Source organism: Orbicella franksi, chromosome 6 (genome assembly GCF_964199315.1).
Source record: "Orbicella franksi chromosome 6, jaOrbFran1.1, whole genome shotgun sequence".
Taxonomy (NCBI): domain Eukaryota; kingdom Metazoa; phylum Cnidaria; class Anthozoa; order Scleractinia; family Merulinidae; genus Orbicella; species Orbicella franksi.
The window spans coordinates 15749156-15770928 of NC_138150.1; the positions used below are offsets into that span (position 1 = coordinate 15749156).

Sequence of the window (21773 nt, forward strand, 5' to 3'; positions counted from 1 at the left end):
ACAATTTTATGTGATTAATAGGGAAACAAAAACTAAAAATAAACTAAGTCACGTTATTAAAGTGTCGAAGTGTCAAGCACTACTGTACTAATCGAAGACAGCGAAACAAGCAAACAAATATCGTAAATTAAACAGAAACTTGTTAAAAAACCTAACTGGCGGGAGGCTGACCAGTTGGCTATTTACAAAGCGTGGAGGAGTTGAATCTGCGACCACCAAACACAAATCCATCTGGGGGCAGGGAGGAGGATTTGAACATGGGACCTCCGGATTACAAAGCCAGCGCCCTAGCCACAAGGTCACGCTGCTTCCAAAACAAACAAACGTAAACTATGTAAAAAATAAACAATGTAATGTATTGTAATGTAATTACTTATTTATAGTGGTCATGTACTTAGCTATACAAGCACTAAGCTTAGCTAGTTCACAGGCATACCACTGAAACAAAGGAAACAAATATTTCAAGTAAACGTAACATAGTTACTAATCCCAACTGGCAGGAGGCAGACCAGTTAGCTATTTACAAAGCGTGACCGAGGATTGAACTCTGGACTACCGAGAAACAAGTCCTGCTAATGGCAGGGTGGAGGCCTTGAGTCCGGGACCTCCGGTTTACAACACCAGCGCCCTAAACCACTCGGCCACGCTGCCAAGTAGAAGCACAAAACAACTTTAATAAGTAATATAACAAACCATGGTTAAAACAGGGGAATGGTTATGAAGCCCAACAGAGTTCTTTGTTACATAATTTTGTTCGCTTCTCTGGTCTTAACCAAGCATAAAGCACAATACTAAAAAGGTTTCGTTGACGATATGACTGCATAGTGTATAATCAGAAAACAAAAGATTGTGCTCAGTCGTGGACCTTGCAACAAAAATCGTGGGAACTTTGTTTGTTCCTCTGAAGTTTGCGAGGCTTCCTATCCTTTGTTGCATATGAACAAACACGTGAAATACCATGTTTCATCATTATTTCAGATAGAACTTCTATTACCGTTCATTAGAGCTCTCCTTACTTTTCTACATACATTTCCTGTAGAAAAATTGGAAACCATTGAACATACATATTAAGGTAGCCTTCGCCTGGTAATCGGTTTCCTTCTTCTTATGAACAGAATACCTGAAGTTTTATTGTGTTTTAGCCAGTAACGTTTTCGCGACGTTGCAATCCAGTGTTGACGTTCATTTGATGATGGCGGAACTCAGTTTTCAAGTTTTCTTCACCTTGTTATGTTTAGAAGCCTAAACAAGCCATATTGTCATTTATACTTCAATGAAATGTTTCAGACGAGAAGGCCTATCCATATGTTAAATTTAGGTGAAATTCATGTTTTTCAGACATCAATTTAGTGAAATGTTTTCTGCTGCACTGTACTAAGGTTTTGTTCGAGTGTTTTTCTAACTTCAAGTAAAAGGCATTTTACAAGTCTGATTTGAGAACTTGTTAAGGCGATCGTGTACAATCGGTAAAAGGTATTTGGTACTCCATAACGCTACTAAAGCAGCAGTTATTGTTGCTGCTGAAATGTGTCTTTCCACCTTCTTTGCCAAACAGCCATGACAGCTATATTTTGATAGCGAGTCTCGATCGCTAGAGAGACGCTGGTGAAAAACCACTCGATCACCCGTTAAACTGAAGTTGTCATAGCAAAAGACTGTAGCAGCTCTAAAACGGAATCGTCTTTTAAGTAAATAAATTGATACAAGTACAATAATCCGTTAACAGACACTATAGCAGTTGATTCATACAACATGCTCATTATAGCGATATCGGCCATTAGTCTCTCACGGCGAGGAGTACGAAAACTTCCCCAAGGAGCTGATGTTCTTTTGCAAATCACGTGACAAATGTGATCAATGACAACCATAGTACTTCGTTCTACGACTTCTGCAGCACCGTGAATTATTCCAAGAACAGCAATAGATTGTAAACTGCCAAGATCTGCTTGTAAAACTCGAAACATAACCGCTGAGCAACAATACAGCGCTGTTAGTAAGACGTAGGAATGTCCCGGATGAATAACCGCTGAACTGCATAACCGCTGAACACAAACTCACGAGATTACTTTGAGAAGGACTCCAATGAGAGGAGAGAAAAGTGCGATTAGAAGTTTACCATCCTTGCCTTGTTTGTTATACGCTGGGTAAATCATTTTACCCACAGCAATGGCAAGAATTAAAAAAGAAATGAGGGCAACTGTCATTTGAAAGAAAAACTTGACGTGACTGCTTCTTGTTCGTCGTATACAAAAGTGATTCGTTACAAAATAAACGTGTAAACATAGACTTATAACAGCAATAACGTTGTCTAGAATAAGTTGTAAAGAAGATGGCTTGGAATGAGATATTCCTAAGGCTTGTAGAGCTATGATATAAAATGCTTGCAAACAAGATCCAAAACAGGAAACCAAGATGACTTTCCTTTTCACGCCCATGAACTGATATGGACGAAAAACAAATAGCACAATGACAACGGACGAAAAGTGTAAAATAGCATAACTGATCACAGTCGAAATTGATCTTATCCATTGTACATTTAATGGAATGGACTTCTTTGGATGAAATTCCAGTTGTTTACAGTTTTATTGCATAAATATGAGATCAAGATGTATACTGAACCTATGATGATGGCAGTTAGTAGTGAAATCAAAGCTCCAATGTACATTGATTTACAAACTGTACGGAGAGCGGATGGTCTGAGTCGCTTCCAAGCCATTGCTCTATCTTCATCTTGTTGATCTTCCTGTGTTTCTTCGTTCTCCTCTGGCGTACACGCATTTATAACCCTTATATCAGCGTGGTTAGACGCTAGATAGTCCAAGCTTGTGGCTTCTCTGTCGCTGTATTCTTGATAAATAAGCTCATCAACAGGATGATAATACCATTCTCGACCTGTGCTTTGTAGAGGATCGTAGCCAAAAGACTCTGCCGTGTATTCAGGTTCTTGTGGGTTGTAGTGCTCTGTGACTCCTCGTGTAAAACTGAACACGATATGACCAAACACCTCTATCAGTGTACTGCTACTCATTATTGCTTGGAGACCAAAACGAATAGGTTTAGGTTTCCTCAAGAAAAATTAACGATGAGTTCCAGCTTTTCACAACGTCTTGTGTTGTATGGCATTGGCTGGTACAAAAAGGTTTTTGTAACTGGCTTTAACACGGAAATGTAGATCCTGCTTACGTACCTTGAAATGTTAACTTCCACTTTGTTTCGAACCAAACATGAGTCTTGCGTTAGAAATCTAGGTGAGAAATATCTTTACTATTTAGCAAACGTTTGAGCATTTTTTTTGGAGTCGATAGCGCCTTGTGAACGCTAACTAAGGCCGTTTGCTATTTTAGGAGTCTGCCCGAGCTAAGTGATCAACGATGGCGAAAAAGACTAAATTTTAGTAAGGGCGCAATTTCTTCTTAGAGCTGATAACATAGTTTCGAGGGGAATTTGTAATCAATAAATGTGGGTTTTTGACCAAGCGTGAGGTCAAGATGGCTGGATATCGATATTGGCCAGCCCGGGCTCTTTTTTGTGTGTTTAAGGAGCAAGACGCAGTCGATGTCCTTAAACACATTAAAAATTATCATGCAGGCTAATATCCAGCCATGTTGACCTAAGGCTTGGTCAATAATGGATTTATTGTTTTATTGCGTGGCTTAAAGAACACATCTTTCTTGGGTATCGCAGCAGCTAATCTCGAAACTTCAGGATAGCCTCATCTTGCCCACTTGGTTAGCCAATCAGGATTTGGTTTTTGAAAAAGCATTATTACATGGCTAGTAGCCAAGTAATTATACTTTTTACTTCTTCTTTCAGGGTACTGCGACTTATTTGTGTTGCTAAATCATGTTACAACAGCCTTTGCTCACGTTTAGCTGAACATCTACCTGTAGACCATCTCTGAAACCAATTCTCTAATTACGTGCACCGTACACTAACGTTTCTGCTCGGTTTCAAGATGTGAAGGGGAAGCCGAACGATCATTTGATTATGTCAGAATGACTAAATAAGCTTAAATATCTGTTAATATGTTACGTTTTCACTTTCTATAGGTGCAAAGAAATGTTCTAGCAGTCATAGTTCATGTATAGCTCTGTTATTGGTCATGTGATCTGAGGGACTCGCTGTCCGCGCGTTTGAAAGAAAGCAAAGGAGGCAGAATTTCACTTTCCAACAGTCTTTTACTGCCACAAGTTTTAACTTTCAAAGATTTATCATAATCTAAATTCTCCTGACAACATCAATATATTGTTGAGCAGGCAAGTAATCATCAACTGCGATAACGTCTTGATTAAGCGGTAAATTCTCAGAACTAATTTTTCAAGAAATATATGGCTATCAGTAAGGAGAATTGATGTTTTGATATGGGGCAGGTTAATGCTGAAACCACGAAACTGCTGGCACTCGGGCTTTTTTCTTAGATTGTTTATCCTCTCGAGCTCCGTAGTCACTGGAATCCTGCTTTGCACATAGCAAGTTAAACAGGATCGTACTTAAAGGCATAGTTGGCACGCTAGGGGTTGTGTACTTGTGTGTAAGAAGTTAAAGAATATTACGAAGAATAAACGGGAAAGAGTTACGAAAGAAAAACACGAAACCAAGATGGAGAAACATTTTTTATTATTATTATTTCTTTTCATTACACAACAAATAATTACTTACATTGCTGTTATTCTTGCTATCGTCAAAACCCCGACAATTTTGGTTGTTTTGTACTTGATGTCATTACCATTGCTTTAGAGCCTTGATGTTTATCTGATGATGGCGCGTCAGTATTTTTTCCTTCACCTTGTTATGTTTCTAAAGGTTAAACATGCCATATTTTGATTTTAACGTTAATGAAATGTTTCAGAGGGGAAGGCCTTCCGTATTTAAGTCAGGCTGTTCTTAAAACGCTAAACTCATTTCTGCATTAATAAAGTGGTCAGGTGAAATTCACATGTTGCAGATAAGAATCAACTGTAACGTATTTTATTGTATTGTGCTGTGCTGTGCTGTGCTGTGCTGTGCAGCGCTTCGCTGTACCAACGTTTTGTTCGAGCGTTTTGCTAACTTTAAGTAAAAGGCATTTTACAAGTCTGATTTGAGAACTTGTTAAGGCGATCGTGTGCAATTGGTAAAAGGTATTTGGTACTCCATAACGCTACTAAAACAGCAGTTATTGTTGCTGCTGAAATGTGTCTTTTCCACCTTCTTTGCCAAACAGCCATGACAGCTATATTCTGATAACGAGTTGTGATCGCTAGAGACACGCTGGTGAAAAACCACTCGATCACCAGTTGAACTGAAGTTGTGATAGCAAAAGACTGTAGCAGTTCTAGAACGGAATCGTCTTTTAAGTAAATAAATTGATACAAGTACAATGATCCGTTAACAGACACTATAGCAGTTGACTCAAACAACATGCTCATGATAGCGATATCAGCCATTAGTCTCTCACGGCGAGGAGTACGAAAACTTCCCCAAGGAGCTGATGTTCTTTTGCAAATCACATGACAAATGTGATCAATCACAACCATAGCACTTCGTTCTATGACTTCTGCAGCACCGTGAATTATTCCAAGAACAGCGATAGATTGTAAACTGCCAAGATCTGCTTGTAAAACTCGAAACATAACCGCTGAGCAACAATACAGCGCTGTTAGTAAGACGTAGGAATGTCCCGGATGAATACATTTCGAGTATAACCGCTGAACACAAACTCGCGAGATTACTTTGAGAAGGACTCCAATGAGAGGAGAGAAAAGTGCGATTAGAAGTTTACCATCCTTGCCTTGTTTGTTATACGCTGGGTAAATCATTTTACCCACAGCAATGGCAAGAATTAAAACAGAAACGAGGGCAACTGTCATTTGAAAGAAAAACTTGACGTGACTGCTTCTTGTTCGTCGTATACAAAAGTGATTCGTTACAAAATAAACTTGTAAACATAGACTTGTAACAGCAATAACGTTGTTTGGAATCAGTTGTAAAGAAGATGGCTTGGAATGAGATATTCCTAAGGCTTGTAGAGCTATAATATAAAATGCTTGCAAACAAGATCCAAAACAGGAAACTAAGATGATTTTCCTTTTCACGCCCATGAACTGATATGGACGAAAAACAAATAGCACAATGACAATGGACGAAAAGTGTAAAATAGCATAACTGATCACAGTCGAAATTGATCTTATCCATTGTACATTTAATGGAATGGACTTCTTTGGATGAAATTCACAGTTGTTTATAGTTTTATTGCATAAATATGAGATCAAGATGTATACTGAACCTATGATGATGGCAGTTAGTAGTGAAATCAAAGCTCCAATGTACATTGATTTACAAACTGTACGGAGAGCGGATGGTCTGAGTCGCTTCCAAGCCATTGCTCTATCTTCATCTTGTTGATCTTCCTGTGTTTCGTCGTTTTCCTCTGGCGAACACGCGTTTATAACCCTTATATCAGCGTGGTTAGACGCTAGATAGTCCAAGCTTGTGGCTTCTCTGTCGCTGTATTCTTGATAAATAAGCTCATCAACAGGATGATAATACCATTCTCGACCTGTGCTTTGTAGAGGATCGTAGCCAAAAGACTGTGCCGTGTATTCAGGTTCTTGTGGGTTGTAGTGCTCTGTGACTCCTCGTGTAAAACTGAACACGATATGACCAAACACCTCTATCAGTGTACTGCTACTCATTATTTCTGTGAGGCCTAAACAAATAATTTTAAGCTTTGCTCAAGAAATATCAAACTGTGATATTAACGATGAGTTCCAGATTCTAAGAACGTTTGTCGTTGTTTTGCATTGTGTGCTGCTAAGGCGTCTTTTAAATCAATTGTACCACGAAAGTTTTCATTTTCTTGTTTACGAACCTTGAAATATTAAGGTAATTCCTCCGAAATAAAAGTGACGATAGATTTCTGTTCAAACTTTGTCCACTGAATATTTGTCATATGATAACTTCAATTTTGAAATAAAAAAGGGGGTGCCCATGCTCATTAAGGAGCAGTGAGGCATTGAAAATGCGCCATTTTTGCATTATTTAATGCTTATTATAAGAACGCATTCCCAGTAATTGTAACATCTTTGTAAGCCCGGACTCATAAGAACACGCATTAAACTACAGTCAATACATTGTGTCGGACCACAAATAACCGTTTAAGTTTGATTCAGACAGAAAGCTAAATCCTTGATTAAAAATTTGAACCAAATTTCTTGACGTGGTTACCGACTGCAAAATAGAAAAGACCACACTGTATTTGCTATTTTTCTTATTTATTCAATTTCAGCAATAGAAATAAGATCAGTCTTTTCTCACGCAAAGCTTATGATTAGTTGATTACAATGACTGGAAAAAAAATTGGGGTGCCCATGCTCGTTGGTGAGCTAGAGCCATTTTTCAACTGACAGAGCTCAATATCAAGGCAAATCCGTCATGTTTTCAATATGCGCGTGCACAAGCGCGCACTAATGACGCCATAAATTATGCGCAGTAAGGATGCGCGATGCAAATGTGAGGAATGACCTTAATTTGCACTTCGTTTCTAACCAAACGTGATTCTTTCGCTAGAAATGCAAGCAGAACTTTTTTACAAGCCAGCAAACTTTTGAGCAGGTCCTTCTGCGCTAATAGCACCTTGTAAACGGGTTAGGGTTAGGTTAGGATCTGGACGACCCAAATAACGACCATGCACTAAAGAGAGTAAGAAAGTAAGCTGATAATAAGGTTTCCAGAAGAATTCGGAATCATTGTACGAAAATGTTTGGATATTGGCCAAGACGCTGCCCCGACGCTGTTCAGGCCCATAAAGACAGAAATAGAACAACAAGAACTAGAACAAAATCCAGTCAACTTGACCAAACCGGCTTAGTTAAAAAGGGATTCATTACCTGGCATAAAAAATACGGGCAAGGTAGAGCCATACTGCCCATTGTCGAAGCTAGCCATATAACAATGGCGCTTATTATCTCTGTCAGGGTTATGCTATTTTGTTTCTGTTGATAAACCAGCGAAAAATGTTATATCTACACGACAGTGACCAGCTCGAAAGCTCATTAGCTACTTTGGTCACTGTACACAATTAAATATTGTTACTTCTAGTTAATTTCTATCTGTATTTATTTTTCCTATATCATTGTAAACCATCTTTCGCTAAGTTGTTTTTCTGTAAATTGTGTGCGATAATAAAAACTGAACTGAAAACTAGCCTGACAATGGCTTATGTTTACTTTCAACCTAAACAGCTAAAAACCCTTATGCTGAAACCAAAATTTTTAATCATGTTCGTCCGTTCACGTTTCCGTTCGGTTTCTAGATGTGAAAGGAAAATAGAAGAATGACTTAACTATGCCATAATTAATAATTTAACTTTCCAACAGTCTTTTACTGTACAACTTTAACGTCTTATTGTTAATCAAAATGTGAATTCTCCTGACAACATTAGTACATTGATAAGCTGACAAGTAATAAGAATAAGAAAAATCATCAACTACAATAACGTCTTGACTAATCACCTAATTCTCACGACTGTTACAAGAAATGTATGAAGATCAATAGGGAGAATTGATATTTTGATATTGAGCTGGATATTAGGCCCGTAACCGAAACAACTAGACTGCTAGCAGACGGCCTTTTCGGTCGTTTATCCTGTCGAACGGGCCTGTCCAACGCATACTTGAAAATGGCTGTAACGACGAGGAAACTTTCGATCCGTACTCACTGGAGTTCCTGTTTATGGAGAGAGAAACGAACTGCAAGCAGTGAAGCCTCGAGCACCGCAAGTGAAACAGGAAATAGGACTGAAACAGGATCGTACCTAGAGGCATTGTTCGCAAGCTGTCCCTAGAGGTTGTGTACTTCTGCGTAAACAGTGACAGGATATTACGGAGAAATGAATATCATTTCAAAAATTGTTATTTTGAGCCGTTTTGACGGGAAGTTTAAAATTCAAGACAGTATTCAGTGGCGTCTTTTAGTATTGCAAAATGTCTTTTCATTTGCTTGTTATGTTCGGGTGACATATCATATTTCTTAGCGTCATCATTGTGACGGACCTGATCACGTGACAGCTTAAAGGGCTTTTTATGAAGAAGACTGGGATGAATTTCCATTCGGAACTGAACTTATTTACTTTTGGTAAAAAAAATAGCTATAACCAGGCGAAGACATATTTTTAAAGAAGTAGAAACGTGTTCTGGCTAAAACGATTTGTAAACATAAGCGATTAGTCCATAGTGTTTTACCAATAAAAAATGACACATTTTTTTATTCATGAAAGGCTGTGGACTGATAGCCGAAAGTTTTAAAAAAAATATTTATTGTGGTTGTCTTATGACTGCAGACGATAGCTGGTTAAACTTGACCGACCAGGATTTAGAAGACATGCTATCGAAATACAGCGATCCGAACTCAAGAGAAACTGGCGAGCTCGCGGGTGGAAATACAGCGAAAAGCAGTGTAAGTGCTTGCAAAAGTGCACGGTATACAGTAAAATTCCTTTCACCTTATCCCCCATCTCCCGTCGACGACATATTCAGTAGCGGATCTAGGGGAGGGACCCTGGGGGCCCGGACCCCCCCGCTATTTTTGGGTAAAAGAAAAAAAAAGTCACACAGGAAAGAAAAGCCGGCAGGATAATCAAAACAAAACTGCCTCCCCCCCCCCCCCCCCGCCACTTAGCTCAAGGACTGGATCTGCCACTGACTGATATATGCCTATCGGCTCTAGGCTCGAAGTGGAGTGGGGAGACATAGACCGGACTCGAGAGAGCGGCAGAAATCGAGCTTCATCGGTTCGAGAGTAAAATTAGCGTTCCCGATGTAAGCCCCTCCCTTTGGTTATCGCTTTACACATCAACACCCCCCCCCCCCCCCCCACCCTCCTCCCGCGGGCAGTTATAACTAGTTGATGTATCTTGAGGTTTGGGAATTTGACGTCAATGTTTGTTATTGGATGGGGGGGGGGGGAGTTTGACACTGTGTGGAGGGGTTACGTGAAATTTGAAAAAGTTGTTGAAGTTAGGAAACATCAAGAGACCACACCATCCTTTATAACGTTGTGGTTCGTAAAGACAGATCCTCAACAGCTTTGTATGACGTTTGAATATAAAATTTTGCTAGTGAGACTCTAATCACTTTTATATTTTAATAATATAGAACCAATACCTGTTGAAAACGCGTGTTTGAGGGTGATTTCCTTTTTATTTTCCCTTACCAGAGTCCATTACTCTCCATTGCTCATTTTTGTCATGGATATCCTGGGGGTAGGGGCATTTGACTACCACTGTAGCCCTGCGGATGGGACCAACCAAAAATTCAAAATATCAAATCCCGCGGGAAGAAGGAGAATATTTAAGTCTCGAATAGACCACTTTCGATATATCAAAATTCAGCTTGGCAGCGAGGCTTAGAGGACAAAACAAAGGAACCTGAATGACTATGTTTATTGATTTCTTTTGTTTGTGTCCTGTAGGCTTCACTATCAAGCTGAATTTTAATACATCGAAAGTGGCCTCTTGAGCAGTACTTTTTACAATGAATCAAGTTGTTCACGTTGTAGTGTAAAGGGTCGGACACTTAATTTTGACAGCACTCGCCATTCGGGCGAGTGAGCCTCGTAATACACTCGCCCGGACGAGTGACCCTCGTAATACACTCGCCCGGACCAGTTTTCACTCGCCCAAAAGTTCACCCTCTTCCTCGTACTCCCTCGTATCACGGGCAGCTTTTGGGTCTTTTTCGTTCTTTTTCTCATCGACAACTTTAGAGACTCCGGAAATATACTTCCACATTTTGGTTACGATCAGTTTACGGGAGAACACGCATCGATCAGAGTGCTGGGAAAGTACGGGAAAACAATTCGCTCGCAAAGTCGTCGAGCACGTGGCAGACTAAGGATTATTACTTCGATGAAACCTTAAACCCCAAGAAAACACAATTGAGGTTCTTTATCTTTCAAATAGTTTTGTTATTGATAAATCTTCGCGAGATCCCTGCGGTTTGCGAGTAGACGTATCTGTTCTTCTCAGGCGCGGTTCCTTGGGCGCCATTTTTTACCTGATCGCCGATGGCTCGATAGTGACCAGCAGTATCACTTTGTTCAAGTCAAGAGACCAGTTCATGCGTTATGTAATTATCACTAATAGGAAGCCATATTAGCCCAAGGTTGCTCGCCCGACACTTTAGACACTCGCCTGAGCGAGCGGGCGAGTGCTAATGTCGAACCCCGAGTGTACTTTTAACTAAAGAATGTTGCTTTAAAGTGTCTGTCATTTCGTGTTCTCGAATTGACGTCTTTCTTTTTGATCAGGAAACCTCGGTAGACCTGGATTCGGTGACACGCAGTTTGAAATCATTCGTGGACAAAGTTTCCAGTTACGAGGGAGCAGAATTCCCAGGGTAAAGGGTTTGTTTTATCATTTTCTTTAATACCTGTTGCCTTCCTCTCCTTCAACAATGTTTAGTAGGTCATTGATTTCGCAGCGCTCAAATAAAGGTGCTTGTGTAGCTCTTTCAAAACTGCTGCAACCAAACACAAATATTTGTCGCCAATTTAGGAAATCTCCCACTTTGAAGAAAATCATTAGGTGACATGCACTGGTCACGCGGTGCCTCATGGTTAGTGCGCTGGACTTTGGTTCGCGTGGTCTGGGTTCAATCCCTGACCGGGGACATTGTGTTGTGTTCTTAGGCAAGGCACTTTACTCTCACAGTGCCTCTCTCCACCCCAGAAATATGAATGGATAGCGGCGAATTGTTTGAAGGACTAGCGTCTCATTCGGGGGAGTAGAGATACTCTTAGTTCGAAAACGTGACATGTGCTCATGTCACGCTCATGTCACCCTCCCGTTCGAGCGTGACATGAGCGCCTGCCATATATATTATTGGGTGTATTTTTTAGGGATTGTGAAGATGAAGAGGTTCAGTTTGATGCCGAGTCGTTTATGGACTCAGTGGGAAGCCTGTTAGGTGAGGCACATTCTTACACCACATACAAGCCAATAAGACAATCATGATTGCATATCTAAGGCAGCTGTAAAGCTACCACCAAGGCACCGTGTTTAATTTGAGGTTACGTGAAAGAGACAGAGGAGGAGGGTTGTTTATTAGAAGAGGAGCAAGGGTATCTCTGATTAAATATTTCCAGGTCGATGTTCTGTACTTAAATGAGAAATATTGCTTAAAGTTTTGAAAATTTAAGGTGGCTTTGAACCCTATGTACAGCATTTTTTAAGCTTTGCCAAAAGTTTCGTCCAATCGTGCCAGTTATCAAAATTTGATAACATAAAAATATTTCACCGTGCAGTTTTTGAATTATAGGCCCTAAAGCTAGAATTAAGGGTGTTTTTAGCAGGTCATACTGTTGCTATGGTAGCCTACTGTGTCACGAAAATGATAGCAACATGTTCACTAATGACTGGGCAGTTTTTTGATACCACGATTGTAGCATCAAGTGATAAAGAGTGGTTATAACGACCCATCAAAATCCAACTGCTGTAAAATGTTTTGAGCCACCTTAAAGGTAATTTTGCTCGGGGCCAAAATTATTCAAACTACCGTGACTTAGCTTTTTTAATAGACTGGACTCCGGAACGAGAAGTCCAGGTTCAAACCCTGGCCGCTGTGTGGGGAAGCAGAGGGAGTTGATTGACTAGCATCTCTTTGAGAGGTGGTTGTAGAGCTCTGACTCGCTTCACACTACGGAAACCCAAATTATGCCACCGCAAATCGGATGTTATTGATTGTGACCACTGTCTGTTATTTCTCCCTATGAGAAATGATTGGAACGTCGTTACACTTTTTTTTGGCTTCTTGATCTTGCTCGAGAATCTAGGGAAAAGTACAGTTACTTGAAGTCTAGATGTTTATATAAGCAATTTTGTTAAAGACAAGTGTTCAAATCTTTCACTCCCAGGACATGGAATTCACTCGTGTGATGATGCCAGCGAGTCTGACAGTGACGATGAAGATATGAAGACCTCCTCAGAAGAGGAGAATGAAAATCAGCAAGGTTAGGATCATGAACATCAAAATATTCCTTACTGATTTCTCTACAATATTTGGTTTTTCCTAACAAGAATTAAAAAAAAAAAAAAAACAATAACAAAAGTTAAACAATACGCCTTAAAATACACAACTCGGCAAACCCTGGAGGGGAACTGACGTAAATGGGCTCCAGTATACGGTGCTGTCAAGAGTATGCTTTTCCAGCAGTCTACTGCGGATATAAGAATCAGGATTTGGTAAACAATCGGGGATCTTGATATAAAAAGAATTGAGTTTCTGATTTTTTATTAAATATACTATGGAATGTTATTAGGGAAGGTATTTCTGGTACCCAACCTACAATCAGGTGTCCAAATACTAACTGACTATCCTGTGCTATAACCCAAAAATTTCATGTCCCTAGCAAAACATCCTATGGACAAATTCCTAGAGTACCCCCTTCCTCCCCCCGGGTATCGAATGCACTTCACTTATCTCTGATTACTACTACTAGTTATAGTTAGACAGATAAACGCGGACGCAATCCGAAAGCAGAGCCCACATGAATTGAGGGCTAGTGGCTGTAATGATTAAAGTGGAGAGTTTGTGCTTACGCGCAATTCATCAGATTAATTCATTTCTTCGCGCCGGAAAACCTACAAACGCGGACGATTTTGACAAGGTGTACACATTAACGGGACCAAGAACAAGTACGGCCTGTTTCTGAACGTACCTTTACTTAAAATGTGTCTCCTGCACCTTGTTTGTCAGTTTGTTTTTGTTTCTTTTCCCTACCCAACCTAGCTTTTAATTACTGTATAAATATGTGCGATCAAATAACATCTCAGATGTAAATAAAGTACTTCTTATTCATATACCTGCCTTTTCTGACTTAAATAGCGATTTTTGCAAGCAGGTTTTCAGCTAACGCTAAGTTGAAAAGTGATGTTTCACTGTCGTTAGGAGTTAAAGCAAGTAATTTGTCAACCGCCAACGACAAGGAAATGAAGTCGTACATGGATCAAATGGATGAGGAATTAGCGCAGACATCTATAGGAGAGAGTTTTGAAAAGGTAAATATGTTTTTAATCTCAAGTATTGCTGTTCTTCTGTCTTGTGGACTCGTAAAGCTGAAACTACAGCCAGTCCTCAAGGAGCCAAATTGTGCACAAACCAATCAAACTCGAGGCAAGAACGTGTAGACGGAGCTGTAGCCACTGGAAAGCGCCGGAAATGTTGCGCTCGCCAGAACTTGATTAGAATTGGTTTGCATTTGATTGGCTGAGTTGTCAATGCTTTACTGTGATTGGTGAACATTTTGGACCTGTCGTTGAGACCCCGTCAACCATATACTACGCCGGAGGAAGTTGAAAACGCAACAATCACCGGTTATTTTGGATTTGTGTTCGAGGAAAACTCGGTCAGGGAAATCACAGGATTATCGTGACGCCATCGTTTTCGAAAAGCTCTGTATTCGATATGTTTTCCGTCCACACGAAAACGAAACGCTGGAGTTTTCAAATTCCTCCGATTCGTGGAGCATTTTCGAAAAGCTCCTTATTGGTGACGGATTTGTGTGGACAGTAGGCTTAACCATACAAAGAAAGCTGCCTTTTCAAATTTCTCCGGCGTAGTGTGGACGCTGCATGAGATGAACAAAACAGTGCATTCTTAGCTCCTGACAAAAGTCAGTGAAAAAGAAAAAGAATAATAAATCCGAATAAGAATTGAACAAGCGAATTCCATCAGGGTCATTATGTGTTCCGCTGGGTGAAGGGTTTGGCCACTGGAAGTGGTTGGCAAATGTTTGTTAGAGGCCCTAGCGGCTTCATGTAGCTCAGTTTGTTGGCCACGTGGGTTTGAATCCCGTTTGAATCCCGCGTAGGTTTGAATCACGTAACTAAGTTTCCTTAAACTGTGAAGAACATTTTCATTTCAGAGCGTTCTTATAGCTGATGAAAATATACTTTTTTAGTTCACCGTACACAGATTAAGATGTCGATAGACTGGATTGGCTAGCAAAACCGCTTTCATTACTGCCTCAATGAAAATTCCTGTTGCAAATTCTGTAAAACATTTCTCCTGCTATAGTTGGCCCAGTTAAGTATTTGCTCTGTTTTGTTGTACTTTAGAGAGGGAACATACCTCAAGGAACTGGCCACAACCAAAACAACCTGACAAGTGAATGTCAAGAGGATTCTGCAGAGGATACTCCAGTTGATGTAGACTTCAATCTTGTGAAAAATATCCTGGAATCATTCTCTACACAGCAAGGACTCGCGGGACCCGCGTCAAATATCCTGAATTCTATGGGAGTGTGGTTGCCGCCTAACACAGACCTAACGGATTCAACTTAGCTAAAGGCCAGGGCCAGGATTGATTCACCGAAATTACGTTCTCGGTTTGCTATTGAATGCGGACGAGGACACGGGCTCAAAGCGAAGAGCAAAAACAATTAAAACTCGTATGGCTATGTAGCCAGGTGAGGCGGGTAAGAAGAACAAAATTTGAAAAGCCCCGGGAAATCGACACATGCGATACACTTTCAGTTGATCCAGTTCGATTCGAGTTGGGATAAAAGGAGATGTCTTACATGACCGTTGTGGTACCCATGTTCCAACGGATTGCAGATTCCATGTTGCCGTGCGTCTGTTCAGTAACTGATCACAAATGACGTCAAAAATGTGGTTAGAACAAGAAAGTGGCGCTCAAGGCGGTGTCCGAGTGTGTCACTAATGTTCCTACCACATTTTGAGATCATCTGTAATCAATTACTGAACAGACACACTGCAGCATGTTGTTGTTAATGACGTTATCTATACCTCTGTCCTGCAATTGATCATGAGCAAGAACCAATAAAAATGCGAGAATAATGCGACTTATTAAGCGTCATGTTCTACGGCAAACGGTAAACGCCAGGTTGTTGTTGACTCCAGTTGCGGATCCAGACCTTGAGCTAGGGGGGTCCCCATTTTGTTTTGCTTGCCCTGCCGGCTTTTCATACTTCTGTGATTTCTTCTTTTCTTACCCCTCCCCTAGATCTGCCACTGGACTCTGTTTACTTTTGCTTGAATTATCAATAAATCCATCCAAAAAAGAAACTGCTTACATGAGTTACTTCAAACTACTCACTTGATGTACAAGTGCAAATGGAAGTCGACAAATAATTTCTTTTTTTTTTTTTTCTGAATTTTGACACTAGTTGGGACGTTTTTCAGTCAAACCACGCCTGCACTGGTAGTGTAGACTACTTTTAAAAAAGCATCGTTAAAATTCGAAAATGAAGTCGATTAACAATGATATTCATTCATGACGTGAATGTTTTCCCGGTGATAGCTCAAAGAGGCAGCGAAAAAGTTTTTCACTACCGCATGCTCTTTCCATATTTTGCGGAGAACCCGTTATCCCATACAGCTTTTTCATTAACAAGAAGGTCTGTTTGGCAGGTTGAGGCTGAAATTGTCAAGTTTTACGGATATGAGGTTGAAAATGTTCCTCAAATATTGCGGTGAATTTCTCCGAAACACATCCAAATTGTTCTTGTACTTATTTTAGGTCATCCTCAGGAGTTTGGATTCAGACGAATGCTGATGCAACGAGATCTCCAACCAGCTAAGTCTCGGTCATTTTGAGGTACCTGACAAACGTGACAAATGAACAAATGCAGAAAACAGAGTTTTGTCTAATTTCAGCCTTTCGGAGGTTCTTATGATGGTAAAATTTTTTTTTTCAATCTCTTCATTTGGGAAAAGAGGTTAAAGAAAGTAAATACCTATTACGTTGAGCTATATTCTGAGAATATAATTGGTTTCCACATCCCGACCTCTGGATTATTACTCAGTATTCTGATTTATTCCAAGCATTACATTTCCTGTTTTCAATACACCCGTCACTTTCCCTCTCTCATGTCTCGATCTTATATCCTGTGTGAGTTCTAAATTTTTTCCTTTCTAAATATAATTTCATCCTTTTTATAGATTTTCTTTTGGGATGATGTTTTATCCAAATTTCCTGACTTCGGGTGATAATCATACCGTGGTGATACCTCTTCCCGTCCTATTTAGTTAACAGTATTTACATCTTTTATCTGTTTACTTTTGCCGATGAGGTTGAATATTGAAAAAAAAAAGAAAACATAAATTTATATTTTACGACAAGGAGTATTGTATTCCATAAAATTAGCCTCGGATGTGACCTTTACAAAATATCCATAACGTTCGGAAATATGGACAAATTTTCAAGAATGTCCGTGATTTTCGTGCTCTTTATTAGAGTGGGTGAATTGGTTTTCGGATCGACGGATTTGGCCTGAAAGAGCGTACGGATTGCGGAGTTTTGCGGTAGATCGAGCGGTTTCGTGGATTTTGAAAACACAGTGGATCGTGGATTAGCTGTGAATTTTGGCTCAGATTCCGGATTGTGCCCGTCTTAATGTTCGGATCTTGGGTTTTAAACGAAATTTGGATCATAGATCTTTCTTCAGCCTTGGTGGGTATGTTAATGAGTTCATCCAAATTATTTATTCTTTACTATTTGTGCGAAATTAACAGTAGCATTCACATTTACCAGTTTACCTTTGAACTTTTACATTTCGGTTTCCGGATGTGGTTGTGGCTTCGGATTTGAACAAAAATATTGGCGGATCGATGCATTTGGCCAAAAAACAGGTACGGATTGGCGGATTTGCATACCCCTATTCACCCCCATCTTTATTGTTACAATCGCCAATGGCGGTGAGGTAACGGTGATTACCACGACTGAAAACTACTGTCCTTATTTCAAAAATCGAGCTCCGGCACCTCGACCAGGCCTCAAAAACTGTACCTGGTACAGAGAAAACGCTTGCTGTCTTCAAACCGAACTAGACCCTATATTTCCGCAAGTTCTTCCAGTCCATCGCTTGGAGCGAGCGACAAATGTTTACAATACACAAATTTCTTCATTCGTGTATCGTGTTGCGTCTGTGCAGCAGACCAGAATTTATTCTACAATGACGAGAGATTGACCGTGTGCGAGGCTTTTTGTGACAAATGGTTCGCCGCCTGCGATGGCGCAAAACTAACAGAATTCAAGGGAATGAAGATCAAAGGGCTGTTCAAATCTGGAAAAGAGTTTTGTCAAGCGAGGACGTTTTCCAGACACGAGTGGCTCTGGTTGCTTTAGTTACGATAAGAAAATCGAGAGTTCAGCTCTGGTGAATGTCCCAGCGTTGCGTGTTTTATGGTTTGCTGCAATTGCTGTTGTCCTGTATCTGAATGAAAGTTTATAAAGCACAGGATGAAAAGTAAGGTAAGCTTTATCTCTCTTCTAGAAATATTGATATTATGCTGGATCTGGACAAAAGATCGATGCATGTTTCAGTGGCGGATCTAGGGGAGGGGCCCGGACCCTTATTTTGGGTGAAAAAAGAGGAAATGACTGAAGGAAGAAAAGCCGGCAGAGCAAGTAAAACTAAACCGGGCTCTTCCCTTAGCTCAAAGTCTGGATCCGCCACTGTGTTTAAAATCTTTTAATCGGGTTTAATGTAATCCAATGAATCACAACCAACAGATGTGGCCCAGATGTGGCCTTTGAAACCGTTAAATAGTTTCTCTTTCTTGAGAGGTCCACTAAAACGATTGATATCAAGAAAAAGTGAACTGCTGTTTGACTGTGTGTTATTGAGAGACGCAGTAATGATAACTACCAAGTAATTGGTGAAGATTTAAATAATTATTCTCATCACAAATGAAGTTTTAATACATTTTCATTTCGCTTGAAGACTTGTGAATTTTAGATCTTGTGTAGTAGAAATGGAACAAAGAAGTATAGTTAAAGGTATCTAAATAAATGTTGTGGTGTGAGTGGTCAGGAGTGTTCCGTCATGATCAGATCTCCCTTAAAGGCAACTGCGAATTAGAAATAGATCTTAGTGTGCTGTTTTAGTGCTCCATGCACAGTCTACATGTACATGAACAATAAAACAGCACATGGCACATCAGTTCAACTTCTTCCTGCCAAAAGACGACAAGGCTAGTTCCTATGAGCAGACCCTGCCTCTGTTCAGCCAAAAAGAACAATAGGAAAAAAAGACCCAACGGCACTCTTAAACAACAACAATAGCTGCTGTAACCTTTGCAATTCGTAGACTATCTCTTATATACCCATTGTTTTATTGTCCAATTTATACATGCTACGTATTTTAATTGTATATACATTTTTATTATTATTCCTTATTTGTAAATAATTTTAATTTTTTTTTGTTGTGTCCCCAGTTAGTTGTGAAAGCTAAATACATTGACACATGTACATTAATAAAGCTTTTACTTACTTTTACTACTTAGGCAGTGACGGCTATTTATTTTAGACAGCTTGTGGCCTCTGCGCACCTGATTATAGTGCACAGAAGCGTTGAGGTCAGTTTTCTGAAAAATTATGCAAATATGCATTGCGGACCTACTGTTTAATGAGTACCTCTTAGAGTGACAGAAACCAAGAGACCTTAGCTTAGCTGTTACATGGTAAATCTGTGCCAAAACAAGTTCAATTATCACAGACTCAAGGATACAAAGGCACTGTTTAGTATATATGTAGGTATGGTACAAGTTGCCTGGCTCATACTTGGCATCTAACATGTCAAACCTATCCAAATTTGTGGCAAGAACGATTTCTGCTATCACTCTTAGGGTTCTTCGTTCTCTACTGTTTGCTCGCTGAGTTTTTCAGGTTCTTGCGTTTAGAAAAAATATTGTGTAACTTCCATGGAACAGTACGCAAGGATATACTTGTTACGTAAAACATTGCACATTGTGTAACAATGTTCAAGCAAAGCGCTTGCATGTGATTTACAGGGTGGGAGTCAGTTTGCCTTCCTTCTGCAGTTCATAGTTAGATATCTAATAACTGAACTTTCTATTTACTAATTACATGTACAATATAGGTAGAAAGTGATCCTAAGGGACCAAGGTGGGAGAAATTCTTAGCTTGTCTGACCGAGCAAGGTTATTTCAAGGTAAACGTTTAACCCTCGTTAATACTTCTTCGCTTTTCTTGTAAGCTTTTCACTGAATGTGACCAGATTTATTTTCGAACTTTCCCTGGTTTTCGCTCTTTTTCTTTTAGCGGATTCATGTTTGGTTTGTATGTGACCTCGTTTTGTTTCTGTTCTTCTCTTTCAGAGTGAAGTTGAAGGCTCAAGACTGCACCAAGATCTTCTTAAGAAGGCAAAGCATCAATTCAGTGAAACTTTTGCAGGTGAAAACAGGTTGGTGAACAACTTTCATATCGCTAAGCCACTCTTTACAGGCTGTTAAGTGTTATGTAGCAGTTCTGATTATTCCCTGAGAGTTCCGAATTTTGCAGTACGGAGCACTTTATGGAACCACTCTAAATACTTACGGTGAATTGTTTTTGGCAAATCTTTGTACAAAAGAAAATAGGGTGTTGTCAAGAAGATAACTTTTTTCCTTCCACGTCTTGAAGACAAGGCCTCATAGGTAAACGCAAATACAGTCGAACCTCCCGTGAGCGTCCACCCAAAATGTCAAGTCAAAATTTTGCCTCCTTAGAACATTGAAACTGCCGAGACCCCATACACCAATGCCGTTGCAATGTTTTATTCATGTGAAAAGTCAATTTCGAGAAAAAAAAAATCCAGTTCTACCCACTGAGAAATTTCTGTCTCTTGTATTACCTAGGAATACGATAATGTTACAACACCTTATTATTCAATTTCCCCTCTATTATCTGTCAAGTGGTCGCTTACGGTAGGTTAAAAACAAATGAAAATTTCAAACCGCTTTTAGCTCTAAAAGTGGGTGCGGTCACTTACGAGAGGTGGTCGCTTACAAGAGGTTCCAAATATAGTGATTTGACTTGGAAACTTTTGGTATATTGGAAAAGTGGTCACTGAGAAGAGGTGGTTGCAACTGAAGTTCGTCTGTTTATGACCAACCCTAACCTTAGGAGCCTCGGTTTTTAACAGTTTACCGTCGGACATAAGAAATCTGAACTCTAGGCTTTTATTTAGGCAAAAGGCCCACGAACATTTTTATTTGCAATTCTTATTCGTAAGCTTTTATATGTTTTTCCCTTGTACTTTTGCCTTTTTAAAATTTTAAAAATGTCTGTATTTTTACCTTTTTAATTTTTAAAATCTTGCAGGACCCTATGATAACAGTACTTTCAAGTACTCATGGGTTAATCCTGTTTAAAAATTCGTTTATTATTATTACTAAGGTATCTAAAACATGAAAATGCTGCGGCACATTCTTTTGGTAGTGACATATTTTAGGCAGTGATTCATCTACAACTTCATGCATGATGACGTATCGATGGCGAGGTGTGACAAGGGATCGTGACAACTGAAAAAGCACATGCTGATCTGAACTATGTTTGGACATAAAACGATACACATCAACCTCCCCTTTACCAGATCGCGAAAATCGAAAGATGTGTAAATTGTAGGACCAGAAATTTAACTTACAATTTCTGTACTGATACGCATTAAATGTCTCTAAGATGTTGACAGACTGTGTCGAGGACGCGTCCATCGCGATGTGTGAAAATGCTAAAGCTTTAGCTTAAATTCATTTTTGGATGAAAAGGAATAGATTGCAGCATATATGAAATTAGCGTGTTCTACGGTTTTCGTTTGTCTTAATTACTCTACACGGCCAAGGAGGCGAAACTGCTAAGTTTAAAAATGTATCGCCCAGATTTACAAACTTTCACATACTGCATTAAGAACAAAAGCAAGAGTTGTGAAAGTCAGGCACAATCTCCTTCACATCGTTTTACAGGTAAATCAGAGCAAAACATAACCACTAACCT

General features: G+C 39.7%; 3 protein-coding genes and 1 pseudogene across 3 annotated transcripts in view; 2 read left to right on the plus strand and 2 right to left on the minus strand.

Annotated features, from left to right (window-relative positions):
* The window catches only part of LOC145491009 (uncharacterized), a 3857-nt pseudogene extending 50 nt beyond the window's left edge, over window positions 1-3807 (minus strand).
* LOC145490995 (protein ecdysoneless homolog) overlaps window positions 1-18523 on the plus strand; it is a 31243-nt gene extending 12720 nt beyond the window's left edge. The window contains exons 12-17 of the mRNA XM_081470128.1: window positions 9320-9435; window positions 11287-11375; window positions 11878-11945; window positions 12892-12987; window positions 13926-14035; window positions 15095-18523. Of these exons, the coding sequence (XP_081326254.1) occupies window positions 9320-9435; window positions 11287-11375; window positions 11878-11945; window positions 12892-12987; window positions 13926-14035; window positions 15095-15319 (704 nt within the window). The 3' untranslated portion in view covers window positions 15320-18523. The remainder of the gene's footprint in view (window positions 1-9319; window positions 9436-11286; window positions 11376-11877; window positions 11946-12891; window positions 12988-13925; window positions 14036-15094) is intronic.
* LOC145491053 (uncharacterized) overlaps window positions 1-21773 on the plus strand; it is a 110521-nt gene that overhangs the window by 23098 nt on the left and 65650 nt on the right. The gene's annotated exons all lie outside the window — the stretch shown is intronic.
* Window positions 4818-9312, minus strand: LOC145491010 (uncharacterized). The gene has a single exon (XM_081470140.1). It carries the CDS (start codon window positions 6672-6674, stop codon window positions 5052-5054), a length of 1623 nt encoding a protein of 540 aa, XP_081326266.1. The 5' UTR covers window positions 6675-9312; the 3' UTR covers window positions 4818-5051.

Bases quoted from the DNA above. Each gene is read 5' to 3' on its own strand.
- LOC145491010 (XM_081470140.1), bottom strand. From the start codon at position 6,674: ATGAGTAGCAGTACACTGATAGAGGTGTTTGGTCATATCGTGTTCAGT.